The sequence below is a fragment of the Tauraco erythrolophus genome, chromosome 9 (genome assembly GCF_009769465.1).
Source record: "Tauraco erythrolophus isolate bTauEry1 chromosome 9, bTauEry1.pri, whole genome shotgun sequence".
Lineage (NCBI taxonomy): Eukaryota > Metazoa > Chordata > Aves > Musophagiformes > Musophagidae > Tauraco > Tauraco erythrolophus.
In genome coordinates, this window is record NC_141473.1 from 31,597,262 (window position 1) to 31,618,773 (window position 21,512).

General features: G+C 37.4%; 1 protein-coding gene across 1 annotated transcript in view; it reads left to right on the forward strand.

The window, feature by feature from the left end:
- Positions 1-21,512, forward strand: part of WAPL (WAPL cohesin release factor) — a 75,465-nt gene that overhangs the window by 12,086 nt on the left and 41,867 nt on the right. The window contains 2 exon segments of the mRNA XM_086616194.1: positions 11,103-12,152; positions 19,259-19,377. Coding sequence (XP_086472320.1) covers positions 11,103-12,152; positions 19,259-19,377 — 1,169 coding nt within the window.

Below are 21,512 nucleotides of genomic sequence, written 5' to 3' on the forward strand. Positions count from 1 at the left end.
TAGGTGACTTGAGAGAAGAAAAGGTGTTTTCTGTCTCACAAGCTATATGTTTAGAATAGCTACACTAACTGAAATTGAGTATAATGTGATTGAGAACTTGTTTGATTGAGAACTTGTTTCATACCTAGTGTTAATAAATAATAAAATTCAAACTTTTTGTATGAATTGCCTTAGAATTTTGATATTGAGGGTGCTGGAAAGGAAACAAGAAGAGCAAACTATTCTTAAGGAAAATATTTCTTTGGTGGCAGTAAATTAAATCTCTGTAGGGTTTTCTGTGGAATTCTTCTGCAAAAGAAGGTGCCACTTAAAACATCTGCAAAGGGGAAAACAGTGTCTGTCCTACCTGCATGCAAACTTGTTGGGAACTCATTTTAATTCAAACAGTAAAGAATCAGAATTACTTAATAATTTTTAGTCATAGCTATGGTTGTGGTGGTTCTATAATTTTAGCTATTTTAGTGATTGTCAGCCATGAAACTGGTCTTGAGAGTCTCATCTTCTGAGGTTCTTGTGCTTATCTTCTGTTTATGCCTGCTAACAGGCACTGCTTTTCGAGATCTTATGAGTGTCAATGGGTAATGATGGATCTAAGTAAATTTTACCCTTTTCTTGGAGTTGCGTATTTTATATCTGTAAGCTTTTTTCCTCTGTTTCCCAGCCATTCAATCATTGGCTAAAAATGGATCAAAGGAGTTTAGTCTGTAACCTTTTCTTGTTACCAACCAAAACATTTAATTTCCAGTGTGGAACAGAAGAGGGAAATAGTAATGAAATTTTTTTTTCTTATTTGGGGAAACGCACAGCTTCTCTGCAGTCACTGGTTTTCTGTCCAACCAGAGAAGACACTGTGTGTATGTCTTGTTTTGGCTCTCTTCCCAGAAATGAGGAATGTGATACAAGCATGTGGTAAAGTTTCGTCTTTTCCTTTAGCTTGGTCAGCTTCAAATTGTGGAGTGATGTAGCTTTATGCTTGGGAACATTGGTGATGGTGTAGTGGGGCTGTAATAAATGTTTCCGAGTGTTTAGGAAGATCAGGCAAAGCTGTAGCTCATAATAAGCTTAACAAACTGTTTCCTACATCCTGTGTCAGTGGTCTTTTCATGAGCTGTAGACGATTCATGTGTATGCACTCACTAGGTGGAGAGATCTGAAGGCCTTGGCTACCCTTTTTTTTAATGTTATTGACAACTTGATTTTTGTTTTCTTGCTTTTACATCTGTCTTGGTAGTCAGGTGTCTCTTTGAAGAGAAATAAAGAGGAATATAAAATTGGCATCCTGCCACCTGCTTGCCCTTTTAATGATTTCATTGTTTCTGACTAACTTTAATATTACCTATGCATTCACAATGAATTCTGTGAATTTGTGTGGTTAATACGAAAAGAAACCTAGTTTAAGTTTGTGGATTTGTGTATAATAATTTGATCATGCTCCTTTTGGCATTAAAATGAAGGCTTCTGCAGCTAGTTACATGACAATGAAGGAGATAAGGTCCCATGCCACAAAGCTAGAGAAGGCAATATGTAGCTTGGAGGATGCTGTGGTTAGCGTTCATCAAGAGTTGCTAGGAATGAGGGAAAACTAGCCCTACTAACTGGAACTCCAGGTTAACATTTAATACTGGCAACTCTTCATGAGTAAATAGAAGAAATAAACATTTATTTTGCATATGTCATAATATTTTGACATCTTAGCATGTTTTCTTAGTATATAAAGGCTAATACTGGCTGTCCTTTTGTTTTCTTCAATTTCCTAATAACATTTCTACTTGTTAATCAGATTTGATCAAACTTGGAGTGGTAAGGAGAGATTTCAAAGGTAAAATGTTATTTCAAGTGTCATGAGAAATGGTAGAGTGAAAAACTGAGTTGAATTAATTCATCTGTTCCCTTACCTCTCTCTTGTCTGCATGCTGGTAAGGAAAATGTGGTTATAACTGAGTCTCTAATCCATTATAAAAGGCAGCAGCAAGCTGGCTAGCCAGCACATGTTGCTGCACGTGATCTGCAGTGTGTGCTGTCTCCTGCCCAGTCAAACAGGTTGGTGTTGAGGAGGCGGCGGAGGGTGGTTGAGATGTGGGGCAATGAGCTTTGTTTGTTCTGTGAGCCCCAAATGTGTTCAAGACAGAAATTTACAATAAGAGGCGTTTTTCTCACAGCCTAGGAGACTGCTCTGTGCTCCAGGTAACTTAAAAATAGCAAATAAGATTCTGCAGCTCTGTTACTGAATTGTTAACAAAAGCATATAGTGTTTGACTTTAGGCAATTAGTGTTAGACCGTTAATAATGGTTTGATTTTTTTACGAAGCTGAAAATGATGTTTTCGGACTTAGAGCCAAGCAACTTAGACTTGTAAGATAGATGGAAATGAAATTAAAATGGGGACTAGGCTGGAGGATGTGTTTCTTGATGGTTGGTTTGGATTATGGTGGGGTTTTTTGCCAAGAAGAGTGTTTGGTTTCCTAAAGGATTTTTTCCCTTCACTTTTTTTTTGGATTCCATCTTGGTGTATGCTGTACCCTAAGGATCAGTGTATAAAATTGTTAACTCTTGCAGCTTTGGTAGTTGATGGAGGGAGTGTTATCCTTTCTCCAAACTTCAGTGTTTCCTCTTCAAGTAAGAAGGCTGTCAAACTTCAAATCTCCTCTGAGAAATGATAAAGGTTGTTTTTATGGCTTCCCCTTTCTGCATTAACTTGCTCGCTGCTTTTAGGCCCTGACTGGAGCAGGTTTTGACCAAGTTTGAGTTAATGGGAGGATAAATGCCGTTACAGTGAACCTTGAGCAGGAACGAGGATAGTTCCTGCAATGTGTATCCAAATGCTAGAAGTGTAATGCTAAGTGATTAGTCAATTGTCTCAATAGTTTCATTACTGTACATATTCTAGTATGTTATCAGTGATTACATGAGAAAATACCAGTTGGAGCTGTCTAAAAAAATTCTCTGAGGAATCTGTGAAGCTGTCCAGGCAAAAAGATAAGTATCTCTAGTTTGACAAAACAGAGCAACTCTGGCAAGATGTAGAACAAATCCTGGAAAAGGTTTTTGCCTGTTCCTTTTGGTCTCTTGATGCTTATTTCTAGGTCCTGGGAACATGCTCACTTGTTTCACAGAAAGCTGCCTTGCGCTAACAGATGATGTTGGTCGGTGACTGTCACAGCTCTCTGTTGCTTGTACCAGTAACTTCCTCTTATGTCTACTTGTTGTTACCAGAGGTGAGAAAGGAGTAACAAATGTGTCCCACTCCACTCCAAGCAGTGGGACACAGTCAAAGGTCAGGTTTAGAATTACTCATATTTTTGCATTTTTAAAACCTTTATGCATACGTCTCTATGTTTCTTTGCCATTTTGTATACGATATAAAGCGACTGGCATCACTTAGGCAGTTGTGGACATAAATTGCCATATGGTCTCTTTATTGGTTCTTCTAGCATTTTTTTCTCATTTCATCATCAATCCAGATGTGAAGTTTTTGAGCCAGGTGAACAGAGAGATTTCTTAGAATCCCCTTTTTTTTGTTCGCTGCCTGCACTAGGAGGCAGCTTGAATTAGTAGCAGAGGTCCTGCTCAACTGATCTAGTGTGGCTTTTGGTCTGGAAAAACTATTGGCCTTCACTTTTTTGTTCTTTAAGACAATATATAGCTAAAGATGGAAGTTGAGAAACAAATTGGAAGTTGTCTTTCTATCTTCAATTAGTAACTTGTTTTCTTTGTAACATTCAGTTGAAAACACTTATGGATGGCATACAATCAAAAAAAGAGGTGGTTGTTTTCACTCTGGCAGTTTCTGAAAGCCTTGCCATTTTTTCAGACCTTTCACCATCTCAATAGAAGACACTGCATAATTACACACTACTTATTACTGAGATAGAACCAAATGTTTTGTGGGTGGGGAGGTGTTCCTTCCTTTTGTCACATAGTACAAAGAAGAAATAGTAATGCTTCTGAGGGCTATTTGGGAGTGTATTTTCAGGTAGACATTAGTTTCTTATGAAGAAAACTCTTAAAATAAAGGTGAGATGTGTTATGGGTACTTGATGAAAAAAAAAGTTGAAATCTGAGACGTTAATGTCAAAAGTATCACAGATGTTCAGCTGAAGAACATAGGTGTCTTATCTGTAAAGAAAACTAATTTCTCTATTTTTTTAAAAAATAAGTGTTTTTAAAAGAAGTAAATAAATTCTAGAATTGCGTTCTTCCTTTTGTACATGATCTTAAAAATGGAAAGGCAAGAGGAAGTCACACTATGGCTATTTATGGTAGCCACAAGGCATTTTCTGTTCTTATATTAAATATGCATTTTCAAAAAAGATAGGAACAGAATATTCTCTTTATATCCATCTAATCTAAATTATATAAGTCTAGATGCACATTTGTGTAATGTTTAAAGCTTTATTACTGAAAAAGCAGTGGGATTTTGACAACTTGGTTACATTTTTTTACAATGAAGGTGGTGAAACACTGGAACAGGTTGACCAGAGGAGTTGTGGATGCCTCATCCCTGGAGGTGTTCAAGGCTAGGCTGGATGAGGCTTTGAGCAACCTGATCTAGTGGAAGGTGTCTCTGCCTGTGACAGGGGGCATTGGAACTAGATGATCTTCAAGGTCCCTTCCAACCAAAACCATTCTGTGATTCCTGCTGTTTGAACGTTTTCATGTATCTAGATGAGTATTAAACTATTACCTTATAGAACTGAATATCTTGCAGTGTGTGAACTTGAATTTGTGTCTCTAATGGTCATCTTAAAAATGTTACTTGGGACAATAATCATCATCACTTAAATACAGCTTTGTGAAGTTGAGTTGTGTGCATCTCTTTGTGTGAAAACATCTCAATGTGGTTGGTGGGAAAGACTAGAAGTTTTACTATTTTTTTTAATTCATCAGCAATGCTTAAGACATTCCTATCTTGCTAGTGACATAAGCTAGAGCATAAAATAAAGCAAGAAGTAAGTATAGATGTGTAGGTGTTTTTCTTTATCAGTTAACATTTCATTTAGGCCTGCCAGTCATTTTGATTGCTTGTCACATACTCTGGTAATTAAGTTCTAGAGATTTAAACAGAAAACAAATCATGATGGCTACAGAAGATTGTTAGGATTCTTAGGAATATTGTGCTAGAACCTGGAAAAAACAAAACAAAACAAAAAGACTCTCTAGTGGGTTATATAGTTATACACTATTGCTCATCTGAAATTACTAGGGGGACTTATTGTGGTATTTAAGCTCCAAAAGAGCCTAATTGCAGTTAAAACCGGGAGAAGAAATTATGTGCCTCTTTTGAACTACAGAATATCTAATCATTCAAAATTAGTTCGTTTTCTCTGTGCTTTCTGTATCTGTAAATAAAATTATATGTTTCCTACAATCATGCTAGCTTCTGCTGTAATAGTTTCTACAGATAAATACAGTAATTTTTGAAATCAAGGTTATCGGAATTGCTGGTGATTTTACACCTTTGGGCAATTAGCAAGTGATTTGCAGTACATTCTGGTATAGAAGCTTGAGTCTGACAGGTATTGATCCACCCATGAGACTACAACAGTGGCTTGACCAAGTGTCCTTAGAGGAAGTATTCCTCTAAAGTCACTGCGTAGTTTTCCATTAATGCATTGTGATGATCCAGTTTTAAAGCCAGACTTTCTACCTGGAGTACAGTAAATGGTTTACTGGTTACATTTTCCATCAGCCTTACTTGTTATTGGAGATGGAAGAACCTTCCTGCTACAGTTTACTAAGACTTCGGAAGTACTGGGTGGTTTTAAAATTTCGGTGTCTGATAGGTGCAAAATGGAGTGGGAGGTTAATTGCCACTTACTTGCTGCTTATAAGTAACTATGTATGCTGTGTTAAATTACTAGCTGAGAGTGAAAAGTGAGATGTGACGTTTTGTTGGTACTTGTGAGTCTGTTCAGAGACAGCTCAAAATTCTAAATTGCTTATGCACGTACTCAAAACGATGCTTTCTTATAGAAAGGCAACAGAATCCTACGGTGGTACAGAAAGCAGTTAATGATGAGTGCTTGGCTTTTAAGATCATTTTTTGGAAGTGTAGTAAACCAAGCATCAATAAAGTTGTTTGGGATAGAATGGATTTGTTATTTGAGCCGACTGAAGAAAGTGATTTTACTCACAGATGAAGAGAAACAAGGAATTCAAGGCTGGAAGGACTAGAAGTATGGTGCTACTGCCTAACATAGTCTGAAATTTTGCTAATACACAAGTGTACTAATGCCTTGAAATACCAGTGTGTTTTTGGTGGTCCACTTAGAGGCAGTGGAGACTGGCATAGAGGAATTAATAGCTGTCTCAGTTTCCTCACTTTTGTACTTGGGACTGTTGGGAACAAGCATGAGGAGAAGAGTAGGCGGGTTGGGTAAGTGTGAAATTGGAGATGAGAATAGGAGCCACTCTAGAAGAAGAAATGTGACCACCTCAGTGCAGCAAGTACAGAAAAATGGAATTGGAGAGAACAGATGTGAAGAAAGATTGTTCTTGTCATGGTGCAGCTCTCAACTGATGTTTCAGTTTGTCCAAATGAGGCTGCTGCAATAAGAGAGGGGAGAGTTTTGTTCCCTTAATAGGTCACAGGCAACTAGATGGGACTGTGTTGCTTGCTCAGAGCCCTACAAATATTAGGCTAATTTTAGTGTATTCCAGAATATTCTAGAACAGTTTGTAGAATAGTTTCTCTGTGTATGTAACTATATCATCAAAATTAATATTTGCATTGAGTGAATTTTAGTTATCTGTTTGGATTTATTATTACTTGGTGAAATAACTACAGCAGCACTGTAGTTGATAAGGTCATAAGGATCATCTTTCTTACAAAGACCTAGTAGGTGGCGATGGCTTTAGCTCTCGGTTACTGAAAGGGTAACTTCCAAGCAAGGGATTGGAAAAGTGAAGTGGTTTCAACTGCTGAACACTGCTTCAGAACTGATGAATGAAGAGAAGAATTCAGGGAGTATGCTTTAGATGGAGTGATCTTAAATGAAAGACTTCAATATGCACTCCCTGAATATTTTTGCTTTTTGAATATAAAAAATCTGAGATTTTAAGAGAACATATGTGAAAGTATAGCAGAGTATAAAAAACCAAAAAAAAAAAAACACTAAAAAAACCCCCAAAACCTCACACCCCCAAAAAAAACCCCAAACAAATAACCTTTTTCAGAATAGTTGATTAACATTTCTTTGGAGACAAATTCGTTGGTAATTTTTTCCATTAATTTTTTGTCAATGCTACTGATGTGCATGAGATACTTTTTTTTGTATCTCTGGCCTCTTCAGTCTGTTTTCCAGGCTTGATGTGTTGATCACCTTCTCTGCTTGAGAGGACAGACTGTAGCTGAGATAATGATTCAAGCTAAGACAATGTAAAATTAAATTTCAATTAAATCTCAAAACAAATTCCTGAATTATTTGACTCGTGGGTTGTAGTGCACATATGCATGCATCTCTGTTCCTTCCCTGGGAAGAGGAGATTTGATTTGGTCCTGGTATGAAATGCAGCTCTTGAAAAATCCCAAGGTTCATTTAGAATGGGAAAACCATTCCCTTTCCAGATACACATACTGAAACTTCTTCCTAACAATTCAGCAATTCAGTATTGTTTAGTAAGCCAAGACAGGCATATTTTAAATGTGCTTTTTTTACATGTTGCTTAGACTTTATTAATTCAAGTAAATATGCACTCAGATACAGAACAGTAAGGGTGAGGCTGCAAAATAGCAGAAAATATTTTTTCTGTATTTTAGCAAGAAAGTCTGAAATTTTTTTAGTTTAATTTGCTGGTTTTCATGCCTAAGTATTATGGTAGTCTTCAGCTGCACAATAATATTAAACATATGGGGGGGAAAAGGAACATCTTGTACACTGTCAAACTCACTCTTTGGTTACAGAAAGATTAATTTTGGTTGGGCCTCTTAGATTATCACAGGCATGAGACTGAAATGGGAATAACAAGATTTCTTGTGTAACGTAGTGATACTGAAAAAGATTAAACAAGATTCCATTGCTGAGATGGCTGGGACTGATGTTCTTGGGGAATTTAATTTTGCATTTCATATATTCTGTGAAGAGCTGTTTTTTATTTCTAGCTGAGTATGTAAGATTCTGTAACAGGCCTCAGCTGGACTCCCAGAAAACTTGGATGCAGTTTGTGAGATATTACTTGTCCTCTCTCCCTGAGGAATTTCGGCTAGGATTAAACCAATTTCCTGCAAAACTTGACTTGGTGGTTGCTTTTTATTACTAGAATTTTCTGCTTGCACCTTCAAGTTATTTTATAAACCGTATGTACAAGGACGGCGTTTAGATGGTGTTGTTTTAATTTGAATACAAGTGAAGGAAAGTCCCTGGAACAGTACTGATGCTCACATTCCTCATTAGGAAGGCCGAAACCTATGAAAACGTGTATGCCACTTGGGTAAATGGTAGCTGATAAAGTTTAACAGTCAGGACTGGTGACTAATGCTAAAGCCTTCAGTTTACTGGTGAGTTTAGGAAGCGTTTGCTACCTGTGCTGATTTGGGCTAAGACAGAGTTGGTTTTTCTTTTCAGTAGCTAGAAGACCTCTGTGTGTTCGATTTAGTCTGGGGTTTGTTCTGAGAAGAATGTTGGCAGCACGCTGATGTTCATAGTTGGTGTTGAGACAAGAAAGACCTTTCAACTTCCCATGTTTTGCCAGCGTGCAGGAGCACAGCAGGCTGGGGGATAGTATGACCAGGACAAAGGGCTCACAACTCCTCTTATGATTTGACTTGGGACTGAGGACCAAATTGGCCAATGGAGTATTCCATATCCTGCAACGTCATGCCCAGTTTATCGATGGGGGCTGGCTGTGAAGTTTGGGGACATGCTGTCTCGGACTTCTATCTCTCTCACTCTCTTTTCAGGCCTCTTGCTCTTCTGGAATTGTGGTGTCAATGATCAGTTTTCATGATTGCTTGATGGGATGGGTGTTGGCCACCAGGTCATAAGCAATTACACTGTGCATCACTTGTTTGTGTATGTTATTATCATTTTATATATTATTTATATGTTATTATATTTTATATATTACCATTATTACTTTTATTCTAATTATTAAATTGTTCTTATATCAACCCATGAGACTCCTTCCTTTTACCATTTAATTCTCTTCCCTATTCTCCAGTGGATGGGGAAAGGGAGAAGGTGAGCAAGTGGGTGCATGGTGTTTAGTTGCCAGCCAGGTTAAACCACGACATTACCTAACAAATTTGAACCTGAGGGGTTGCATTCTACCAGCGAAGCCTCTTTTATCACTGTAGCATTCTGTTCCTGTGTCTTCTAAGCAAGTTCTTATCTAGCTTTTTCTTTTTCTACTTGTCCTTGCCTCGGTTGCTTCTGTTTCTCCAGTTTATCTCATCGTGTGCTACTCTTCTATGCATCAGGGTCTTCTGCATTCCAGTGAGACTTCTTATCTTGCTTCTCCTGGCCCAGACAGTCCGTACAGTGAGTGTTGATAGTAACGGTAGACACCTTGGTTCCTGTGTTTGGTTATACTGTCTCAGAAGTTTCAAAGAAATTTCTGCTCATCTTGTTTCCAGGAAATAACACACTTGTATTTCTGGGTATCTTTGTGTGTGTGTGTGAGGTGCAACAACAGAGCATGACAGGTGCCGATGCAATCTTTGTGAAACTCTGGTACCAAATCCACTGAGCTTTTGTTGGTATTCAGGGAAAACAAAGGGAATGGTCTCCCTATCTGTTTAGAGGACATCCAGTGGAAGACTTAATACCGTCTTTCCTGGTGTTGCTGTTGTGTGGGTGCTGGTCGACTGGAAACAATTCTTACAAAAACTGTTTTCTTACAGTGGAATTTGATCTCTTTGACAGTCTAAGATGCAAGTGTGGCTGTGGGTTGGAGAAGTGCAAGACTAACATTCGGCAGCAGCTCTTCTTCAGATCTGTAGAAGTTTATTGTAAAAACCTGCTTTTCAGAAGTGATTTGATTTGAAACTACGATGAGAATTGCATTTTCTGTGTTTCTTCTGGAAGTTCAACTATTTTAATTTGAAGCAGCAAAATAAAATAACAGTTGCTGAAGTTGTGTGCCATTCTGTTCAGGGTACATTGGTCAAAACTTATGTTATGGTTTGTGACAGGGACTGTAGTGGTTTTAGTACAGATATATTAGTGGATTAATTTCACTGGTTTTAGTAGCTGTACAGTTACCGTGTTAGTGAATTATAGGGTAATTTTCAGCAAATTTACTTAACTTCACTGGTAGGTTCTGTGATCCATGCTGCTTTTTATTTCTACTGTGATTAGATCTCTCAACTGTCCAGTTCTTAGCCCAGGAATATCTGAAGGAGCAGCTATAGACTGCCCATGTAACTACTTTCCTGACTATAGTAGGCTACTATAATGCATCGTGTAGTGTTAACAATGAATATGTGCAAACTTAGCTAATTCATGCATGTTTTGTGTTTCTGATGATATTGCCTATTCAAGTTCTATGCAAAATGAAAAAGTACTTAAAGTAGGACGTCTGAAACAAATCAAACGCTAAAATCTGTATCGCAGAACTTTCATTTGAAACGTTAGTGTAGTTATTGCTTGATGTAAACAAGAATTTGGGGTATATTTACATAAGAATAAAATATGACACTTGTAAACTATGTACGGGAAGGAATTTTCTTTGCTTGTATAATTAGAAAATGCTTTATAATTGCTCTTTATCTCTAATTATTCATTGTAAGTCACTTGTGTGTGAAACACTGAATGGTGATTGACTTTACTGAAAGCTTCGCTGCAGACTTTTTCTCCCTTTTGTGTAGGTTGTATAGATAAATAAGTGATTGTCTTTAGGGCTTACCGTTGTTTTTTTCACAATGCATATGTTTTCAAAGTGACACTTAATTCAAGTTAGTGTATATTTTTGCTAGAAATGGCAAAAATTTTAAACTGGAAGGCTTAAAAAGTATAAACCCAAGAGGATAAGGACCTCTAATGTTTTTTGTCATTGAGCACTGAATATTTGCTGTTATATTGTGACACTTTGAAGTTGCCCGCAAGGGTGATTGATATTTTTTTAATAATGCTTTTTAGTAATAAATTTATCTTTTCTTGTAGATAAAATACAAGATTTAAATGAAGATAATGAGAAGAACAGCCATTTAATCTGTGAGAACGCTGAATACAGTAACAAAACCAATGCTGAAACTACAAACACTTCTGGATACAACATTGAAACCAAGGACTTGCCTGATTCTTGGGACTCCCACATCGGAAAACCAGCAGACTCTCCATCAGAAACATCTCAGATGAAGGGGCCATTAAGAACTCATTTGTATGAATGGGAGGATGAAACTGAAGACACCAGAACTGGAGAGTATATATTAGATTTTGACAATGAGCATCTCTCAGAGATGAAGAGCAAGGATGAGGAGTGTGATAAAGAAGATACTGAAAGTCCAAAGGAAGCCATTAGTGAAGAACTTGTGCAAACTATTCCTAGGCCAAGCAACTGTAGGACATACTGTCGATCCAACAAAGCAAAACAGCAGGGGGCAACAAATTTTGACAAGCTAATGGATGGCACTAGTCAGTCTTTATCCAAAGCAAACAATGAGTCAAATAATGATGGTCTGAACCCAGCAAGAAAAGTTGCTTTAAGTAGTGGGACCAGTTTTAGAGGGACGGTTGGACGGACTAGAGACTACACTGTTCTACATCCATCGTGCTTGTCAGTTTGTAATGTTACTATACAGGACACTATGGAACGAATCGACGAGTTTACCACAGCAGCCCCTACTGACTTGGGAGAAGCTGGACGCTTAAGGAAAAAAGCAGACATTGCTACTACAAAAACTACAACCAGGTTTCGACCAAGCAATACCAAGTCCAAAAAGGATGTCAAATTAGAGTTTTTTGGGTTTGATGATCAAGATGAGGGAGGGGGAGATGAAGGTGCCTCTAGAAGTTCTGGGAGTTCCAATTACAAAATCAAGTACTTTGGGTTTGATGACTTGAGTGAAAGCGAAGATGAAGATGAAGAGTGGCAGGTAGCAGAAAGGAAAGCTAACAAAAAACGAAGTAGAACTGCACCGTCGTCTTCGCTACAGTCAACCTCTGACGGCAATGAAAACTGTTCCCAGGATAGCCAGCTCAGTACTAATGCAGGTAAGCAGAACTCCTCTAGAATATCTACTTAACATTTAAATTTCTATTTTATATTTTGTCCTTTTCTCAGTATACCTAGGAGTTTGTTAAACAGTACTACTGATTTGGAAAAGTTAAATTTGCTTATTTCTGCTGTAGTCCTCTGTAGTGGTTCATAGTTGTCTTGAAGTGTGCTTTATACCCCTTGATCTCTTGCCAGAGGTCGATTTTTTTCTATTTGAACAGAAGATTCTTACCTTTTTGGTGTGTTGAGCATACAGTACCTATGCCCGGAGGCAAATATCTTCCCACAAAAGCTCCACATCAACCCAGAATTACAGACCTGAGTGCAGAAATTTAAGTAGCTCTTAGGGTTGTGAAGTATCTTTTCTGGTGTTGTGCTTTTGAACATGCTTGTAAACAGTTTGGACCTTTCTCAAGTTCCATCTTATCCAAGGATGCATGGCTCGAGGGAGAGGCTGTGGGGACCCATGGAGTGCCAGCCTGATGATTGGCTTTGGATGTGCCTCTGCATGATGTATTTCTGCTTTTGCTTCCAATTTTCAGATATCTCCATCTTCTACATAGGTGGTACCTGTGTGTGTACATGTACACACACACGAGTAAACTGTTTATGCAGAATTTGCTGAGTAAGTTGTGGTATTTGGGTGCCTTTGGAAAATTAATCTTGCTTGGTGGTTGATTGGGTCCCACATAATGACTTTGATCAAGGTTGAGGTTTATTGGTGAATAAGAAAAGGAATAACTTTGCTGAAAGGTTTTTTAGCTTTTTTTTAAAAAAAAGGTCTAATGCCAAAGAATCGTGCATGTTGGAATAATTATTTCAAAACACTGCCACTGTCCTAGGGGACTTTTTGGTCCTCCATTTTGGAGCATGAAGCATGAGAAGTTTTTATCCATTCACTGAACTTGTGACATTTTTAAGAATTTGGTGAGATATATTTCATTGTGATGGGAAGAGGGGAGGACTCTAGCCATGCAAATGTTGGAGAAGCTGTTTTTTTCCTACAAATAGCTTCTGCTAATGTAATCCAGAAATAAAATTTCATAGGAAAAAATGCTCATTTCCTTGTTCTAATTTTAGTGATCTCTAAACCCAGAATTGTCTGTAAGCCTTTTAATCAAAGGTAAATGTAACTGCTAGGTTTTTTGTAAGTTCTAAAAGGGCCAAATTGATACTGATGTTATCAACTGATACTGATGTGTTTTCAAACAAAAGAACCCTTTATTTTTTTTCACAAAATTTAATTATGAGACACTTGCATTCCAGCCTCTTTGGAAAATGGATTTAACTTACAGGGCCGCTTATGAAATACTGCATCTGAATCCCTTTCTCTGATAGTCTTTGTTCAGCCATTTATTCCAAGGAAAAAAATTGCTTATACAGTTAATGCAGCTGAGAAGCTGACCCATTAAATGATCCTTTCAGCTGCTGTCCTCTGGACTCTGAAAATATCTACAGTTTGCATTCAGCACTATGTTCACCAGGGAGGCCATTATACTGCGAGGTATCACAGATTATTTCACTGAAATATTTTCCTCAGAGATTCCTATGGCACGGGTTGATGTAAATCTGTGTTTTGTTAGTTTCTTAGTACACTTCTTCACTTCTCAGGTACAAGCTACTGCTCAGTGCCTCTGCTGAGAGATGCTTCCCCTTTGTTTTGCACCTCCTTTGCTCATTTGATTCCTGTTTTGTGCTACTGTAGCCAGGTGACATTGACTTGCATTTTTTCTTCTGAAAATTGAAAGGGTGACATAAAGTTATTTCGTTAAGTTACAGCACATGCCCTGGTTCAATCCCATAGTACAGACTATAAAAACAGGGAGTCTGTTGTTACCCTAAAATTTGTAGAACTCCTTGATATACTTCATGCTGTCTTCTCTCAGACCTTTGAAAATTTTGAGCATTGTGATCACTCAGAACAGCTACATTAAGGTCCTTGAATATGATGATGCTGAGTCTGAGAATTTGTCGAGGACTTCTGTATCTAAGCCTGAAGTTGTAGTAAAATATGTGACATTGCTGAGAGTTATTATCTTGACGTACTGAAAAAAGTGACCTCTGTGTCCATGGAAAATGCCAGTTTTGAATCCAAGCCTCAGAAAAAGCTTTCAGAACATCTTGCACAATAAAACTTTCCTGAGGTTACAAACAGTACTGAGAGGTGCTAAGTGCTACCTGAGTTCTGTGTGTGCTGTTCTTTTTTTGTACTAATGAATAAATCCACAGATAAAAATCCAGTGTTCCCGTTCCAGATTGACAGGTGAGATGCCAAACTGCCTCTCTGATTCCGGCCCTGGAAATATGAGTTTTGATGTTCTGTGTGTAAAGAATGTTATATGGCATTGTCAGTTTTTCAAGAGATTTGATACTTTCTGTTACAGTCTTACAAAATTTTTGCCACGATACTGGTTTGGTTACTTACCATAATCTAGGTCTATTTTTATGAAACATATTTTAGAATCTTAGTATAAAACATCATGCAAAGATTTTCTAACTGAACTGGATACAGACTGTTCCTTCTAGTCTAGTAGCTCACAGTAGGGGGAAAGTAAGTTTAATAATAAGTATTTAAATGTTTCTGCAAATGAAATTTAAGGAAGCACTAAAGAGTAGATGGACAATATTGTTAGTGCAGGAAAACATGCAAAGTAGGTAAATTCAATTTTAGTTACTGTCTTTCACTGAAGTGTCTTTTCCGTTCACTTGTACGATAGGCTTGCCTCCTGAAATGGTAAAAAACCCAAACAAATATCTTCCAAAAATCCCCAAACCATTAGATGCTCCAGCTTTTTAATTCCTTGACACTGCTCATAGACTTTTCTTTTTAATGAAGGTACTATCGTGCTTTAAGCCGACTGGCAAGTAAACACCACACAGCTGCTTGCTCAGCCTCCCCCACCCCCTGGGAAAAGAGAGGAGAATTAAGGGGGAAAAAAGAAGGAGACTTGTAGGTTGAGATTAGAACAATTTGATAATAACAATGTAAAATTTAAAGTAGTAATGATAGAATAGCAATAATATCTATATAATGATAATACATACAAGCAAGTGGCGCACAGTGTAATTGCTCACCACTCGGTGACCAACGCCTGTCCTGGCAAGCAGCTCCAAAACAAATGAGTCCTGCACTGTAATCCCAGATGAGTGAGAGGCCTGAAAAGAGAGAGAAAACTCTGACAACCCTCAGAAGAGAGTTCTCCAACAGAGAGCATGAGATGCTCCTAACTTCCTCGTCAGCCCTCATCTATGTACTGGGCATCACATTGCATGATATGGAATGCTCCATTAGCCAATTTAGCCCTCAATCCTAAGTCTAAGTTCAAATTGTAAGGGGAGTTGTGGGCCCTTTTCCCAAAAAGATGGGAAGCTGAAAGTGCTTCTTGTCTCAATACCAACCATAAACATCAGTGTGCTGTCAAAATTCTTCTCATAACAAATCCCAAACTGAATCCAAAGCACAGCACTTTCCTAGCTGTTGAAAAGGAAAACTAACTTTGTCCCAGTCAAAACCAGAACGGGTACTTCATAACTTCATAAGCCTGAGATTTTTGGTGAAGCTTTGAGTTCTAGTTAAAGTTGCTTTTTTTTTTTTGCTGTTGCACTGTAAAATTCTCTCTTACTCGTCGGTGAAGCAGAAGCCTCTTTCACCTGCGAACCTCCCAGCTGTAGTCCGCCAGAACGCCAGGGGTGAAAGTATTGATGAGACTTTACTGGATCCGAAAACAGTACCTGTATGGTTTCACTCACCAGAACACAGGATGACTCTAGCAAAGCAAAGCTTGTATTACCAGAGGAAAAAGACTTAATTCCTTGACAGTGTTAATCAATGGGGAGCTGTATCCAAGTGAAGTTGAATAAATGACAAAGAACAGCAAGGCTTAACCAAAAACAACTTTAAGCTTCAGTTTTGAAGAGCGAACCTGTATCTTTGGCATAGCGTTATACTTCTGGAAATAACTGTGCTATCATTTTTTTTCTGTCTCTTTCTAAAGATTCTGCCGTGGTTGTCGGCAGTTTGGGTGGTCACTAAGTTTTCTGATATATTTAACTTCTGAACTTGTAGGCTCGCAATTATTTATTTTCCACCTGTTCCGCTGCGACTCCTAGGACTATGTTAATGCTTGTTTTACTACATTTCATTTTGGCCAGTGACAATAAAATTATTACAGCAAGTGACAGACATAAAAAAACAAAACAAAACAGAAAAATGCTGACTAAAATTAAACATTTCCATGTCTTTGTGTGGATTCACATAAACAGGATAGAGCAGTTGCCCTGAAACCTCCTGCTAAAGGAAAGTATGAAGGTCTATCCTCTCTAACATGCTTTTTTTTAGTTCAGCTCCTTCTTTGCTATATATCACGTAAGCAGTATAGTAATGATGAACTACAGTATTCTTGATTTAAATTGTAGTAGCTGTTATCCTGTTACTGTAATGTAAGTATTGCAGCTTAGCCTTTTGCTTTTTAAATCGGTTCTGATTTACAACCTAACCTTTGTGTCATGCATTTGTTTTCCTTTCAGTGAGCAAGATGAGATTCTTAAAATCTTTTTGGATAGTAAAATAGCTTTTGTATATCAGTATCTAGCACTCAGTTAATTTCTGGGGAGCAAACTTGCCCTATATTTTTTTCTTCCTTTATATCTTCTCAAAAACTGAATCACCTTAATTAGGTAAATATTTTTAGACAGTTGAGAGTACATCAAAGTCCTCAAAGGCAGAGTCCTGTTTGGACTGCAAAATCTTCTGCAAAATTACCCTTGGGCAGTAAAACAAAACTCGGTTGTTTTTCCCCAGGAAATTTGCTGAGTTGTTGCCTTCTAGTTGGTCTTTGAACTTCTTTCCAATTTTAGCCGAGACAGGCAGATTATCTCAAAGATGATAAATGCCTTGAAAAAAGTTGGATAGAGGAGAAAAGGCCTTACATGCTCACATATTGAGAAAAAGGTCAATATGCTCATCTTTTCTCTGAGGGGAGAAAAAACATCCATACAAGAGAGCCAGTGGAAAAAAAGCTTCATTAGTGTCACTGCTTACGAAACTACTCTTGCCTTTGCCTGGCTCAGTTAATGTTAAGAAAAGACTTGTCTCCCACACCCTATTTAGTTTAGATTTGAAAATCTAGTAAGATGTGCATGCAGAGTGCTTTTAGGTTACCAAGAAGGCCTCAAAGAGCATTTCTCAAATGAAAGCATTCCAGATAATCTCACAAAACTAATCATAAAAGTGTCTGATTATGCTAGCAACATCAAAAATGCAAAATTTTCCTATTGTACGTAGGAGTTGAAACATTTTTATCAAGAAGTTTCTTTGAATTTGAAATTATTTAATGTAAATAGGATAGTTCGAGATCACATAGGGGTAGAATTCAAACAGAGAAACTTAGATGATTTTAAAATTGTGGCTTAGTTGATATAGAGCACTGTTAATCATTATTAACCACAAAACCAGCTCCAAGTCTTAGTGCAAGGCACAAATTCCTGTGATGATTGGTGGGTGAAAACATATCTTGCATTTCTGGAGTGATTTGCATGTTTTAATTGCTATAGTCAAGCGAGTTACTTTTTAGCTTTTAATCTACGATAGGAGAGTCCAGTTCTGTTGGTTTGATTTTCCTTGGGAATTGTATTCAGGGCCTGACTTCTTCAAAAGAATTTCAGGATTTGTAAGGATGTGTATCAAAGCAATTTGATTTGACTCAGTTAACTGGTAAGTTCCAGTAAAGGACTAAGTTGACTTTTACATAGATTTGAAAGTATTTTTGCTTTATTGAAGTTAATGGAATTAGTCTGTAATATTTTTCCTCTGTTAGGCTAATTTTATCAAAACATGTTTTAAAGTCAGTTGTTTTCAGATTGTTTACGTGGTGTTAAGCTCTTGTGCTGACATCGTACAAGTGAACTGAAAACCAGTGGGGTGGGATGCGAGAGGCTGGTTCCAGTAGGTGCCTTGCAGTGGGTATCCAGCCTGCCCTGGTGCTGCCAGGTCCGTTGAAATTTGCTTCAATTTAAGAAACTTTTGAGCCTTATTTTAAAAATACTTGTATCACCCAGACTAGATAATTTTTGCGTCCATGTGAGTGCCGTTAGAAATTTGCTTGCCTGATTTGCTTTTGATTGCCTTCTTGCCTAGGCACTTGACCAGTCCTTTTTAGAGGTTGTGAGTGCACTTGGGGTTAGAGTAATGGATCCATCCATTACTGCTTGTGTTTTTGCAGTGCAGTTTTCAAATTGCGGCAGCTTCTCTGGAATAGATTGGTTTTCCAAACTGCTTATCAGATGAAACAGTGCTTCTCTGTGCCTGTCTTTATTTCTGTCTTGAAATGTATGGTAACTTCTGGTTTGTCCCATGTGAAAGAACATAAGCTGGTCTTCAAGATGCTTCAATAATGCTTCAAACACAACACAAGTTTAAAGAAAAAAAAATAGGGCAATAACTTATTAGATCAGTGAATTGCAGATTTACAGTCTAAAACTGAGTACTGGAACTATTGGTAAGGCAAGTATTGATACATTGAAAGGCCATTTCAGCTGTTCTTTCTTTCAGCATACTTCTTTCTGAGCTGATGACCATATTTTTTAATACTGTTTGTAGCAGAATGAGAAAATATAAACAGACTGCCTTCATGAGAAGTAAAGTAGGATCAATTCTTTGGTCCTGTAATTCTAATGGGAAGTATTCTCTTTCTAAATCTCTTAATCTCACACTTTTAAAGAACCTCATCTACTGTTTAGTTAATCTACTGCTCAGAATTGTAGCAGTAAGCCATAAGTAAGCACATACAAAAGGTAATCTGGGATTCAGAGGAGTATAAAATGGGAGATAATAACTTGAATCTTATGCAGTGAACAAGGGGTGCTATAGTAATTGTGAGCATGTACCTTGTAATGTGTCTTCTGTGTATTACGACAGTCCAGCCAGTAAACCTGAGCTCCATCCAAAACTGTATTTGACTTTAAAGCCGATTTTTTTCTGATGAAGATTGTTTATTGTATAATTTCAGAAGCTCTACGCGTGGAGATGTCAGATGTAAGAAATGCTCTAGCAGTTCAATAGCTTTCAATATGGTTGTTTCATGTCTATGTTTACCTTTCACAGATCTTCTGGAGTTTTCGGAGGATGCATCTGGTGTGCCTGAAGGCAATAAGAAATCCACAAATAAACAAGGTGATAAATCGAAGGAGAACACCAGGAAGATTTTTAGTGGGCCAAAGCGGGTGAGTAATATTACTTGAGACCAAGACAAAGTTCTTGTTTTAGTTAAGTCTTCAGTACTGATGTTTCTTCTATGTATGTAATAGGGCTTTTGACCCAGTTTATATCTGCACTTGAGATCATTTGTTGGCTTTTAAGATTGTATCTGGAAAAGTAAAACTTTTAAGTGCAAAATTTTTGTATCGAATACTGGGAATTTCACTTTTCAGATGCAAGTCTGGGATTGCACAATGGTAACGTGTGACTTAGATGCATTCCCTTCTAGATGATTGTTAAAGCAAAACACCATTAATACTGTGTGTTTTTTTCTTCTTTTTGCCGCCTTCTCTCTCTCAAAAAATATCTTTCGTATTATAGAATTGAACCTTTCTGAAAGCTTCAGAAATGCTGAATGCTTTGGCATTGGTATAGTCTTTATAAGGACAAATGCCTTTATTGCATGTGGAAAAGTGAAATTTTCTTTCAGTTAAAAAAAGAAAAGTAACCTCTGATCCTACCCACGTATACCTAAACTATGTAATATTCACTATGAATTTGCCCTTTCATACTGTGAATGGAGCTTATTAATTTTGTTGATACTAGGTGTGGTTTATCTTCCCTGTTATTATAGGTTACTCAGTATTTTCCAGCTTTTGGAAAAGTGCCATACAGCAAAAATTGTGTTTAGCTGTTAGGCGAAAGTTTGCCATAGTGGGATCCATGTAATCTCCATTAAATGACGCTTCTACGACTTGATTGTCCAGGATGCCCATTTCTAATGCTTAAGGCCTTTTCGTGCGCTTTTTGCATAACATGCTCCCGTTGCCTGGTGAAGAGGGTAGCTGTCTCACCATTGTTGCGATCCAGAACTGGTATAGTGAGAGAGTGGGAACTGGAGAGGGAAATGCACTTGCATTTCTCCTTTCCTTTTGAGTTCCGTAAGTTTTGCAGGACCCGGCAGTTGCCTGTTATAACAGGAACTCTTTTATCTTTGTTCAGAATGCATTCAGCAGTCTAACAGTTCTAAGATCTATTTTTAATTGTTTTCCCTGTTATTTTTCCTAAAGAATTCTAATCATTGAATCAGAGTCTAAAATTTCTCATAAAGCTAATTACTTGTGTTATATGATAGTTTTACTTAAAGTAATTTTTAAAGGGTTTTTTTTGGTCTTCCAGAACCAGAAGATTTATTCTCTCCCCAGCTGTGTTGATATATAATCATTTTCCATTTAAAAATGTGGATTTGTGGGTTGGAGGAAGGAGGACAAATTTGTTTTATTTCTCTAAAGCATGCAAGGGAATATTTTCATTTGGGAGGACACATGACCAATAAGTATTGTCAGTTGTCATGCCCTTCTGAAGAGAAGTACTGCTTCCTGTTGCTGCTTGACTTTGGAGAGAATGGGGAGCGCTTATGTGCGAACTCTTGCCTCTGGAGCCTGAAGTCAGGCTATCGATAAGTGAGGAGGGTCTTTTCAGAACTGAAATAGTATTTCTTGAAGACGAGAGTTTCTCAGCTTCTGCTGATTAAATAATCATTTAAAAAAAATCAGCTTCCTGTCAGTGAACATGTTGCAATAGACTGAGAAACAGAAGTACAGGGAATGTAAATTTAACTGTACCTTTGCTGTGTTTTTTAAGAGCAAAAACCAGCTGTGGATATTCTGGTAAATATGGAATATTTCTTTAATGTTGAATTATTTATGTGCTTCAAATACGATTCTATAATACCGTTTTATGTTTTCCTTGTTTAATTTTATACTGTAAATACCTGAGGGTTTATATCAAAACTGTTTTAATTAATTTTGAATGTACACATTGTGAAATTATGTGGAAAAAACCTTACAGAAATATCATACCATATGAGAGAAAAGGGTTTCAATTCGAGAAAATTCTCAATTGAGAATAAACTTAATTCAAGTGGGAAAGGTGAGAATGAAAATCCTTTTTGACCCTGTAGTGATATAATGGACCTAGAAGTAGAAATTGCTGTAATTGCGATTCAGATTTTAAACTTTAATGTTCTCTAATCATATGGCTGTTACATGGGGTTACTAAAAAAGCTTGTAAAGCTTGTTCTGATGGTAATTAGAGACGCTATAATTATCTTCCTAAACTATGGATATAGACTCCTAATCTCAGTTGCATCTTAAGGGAA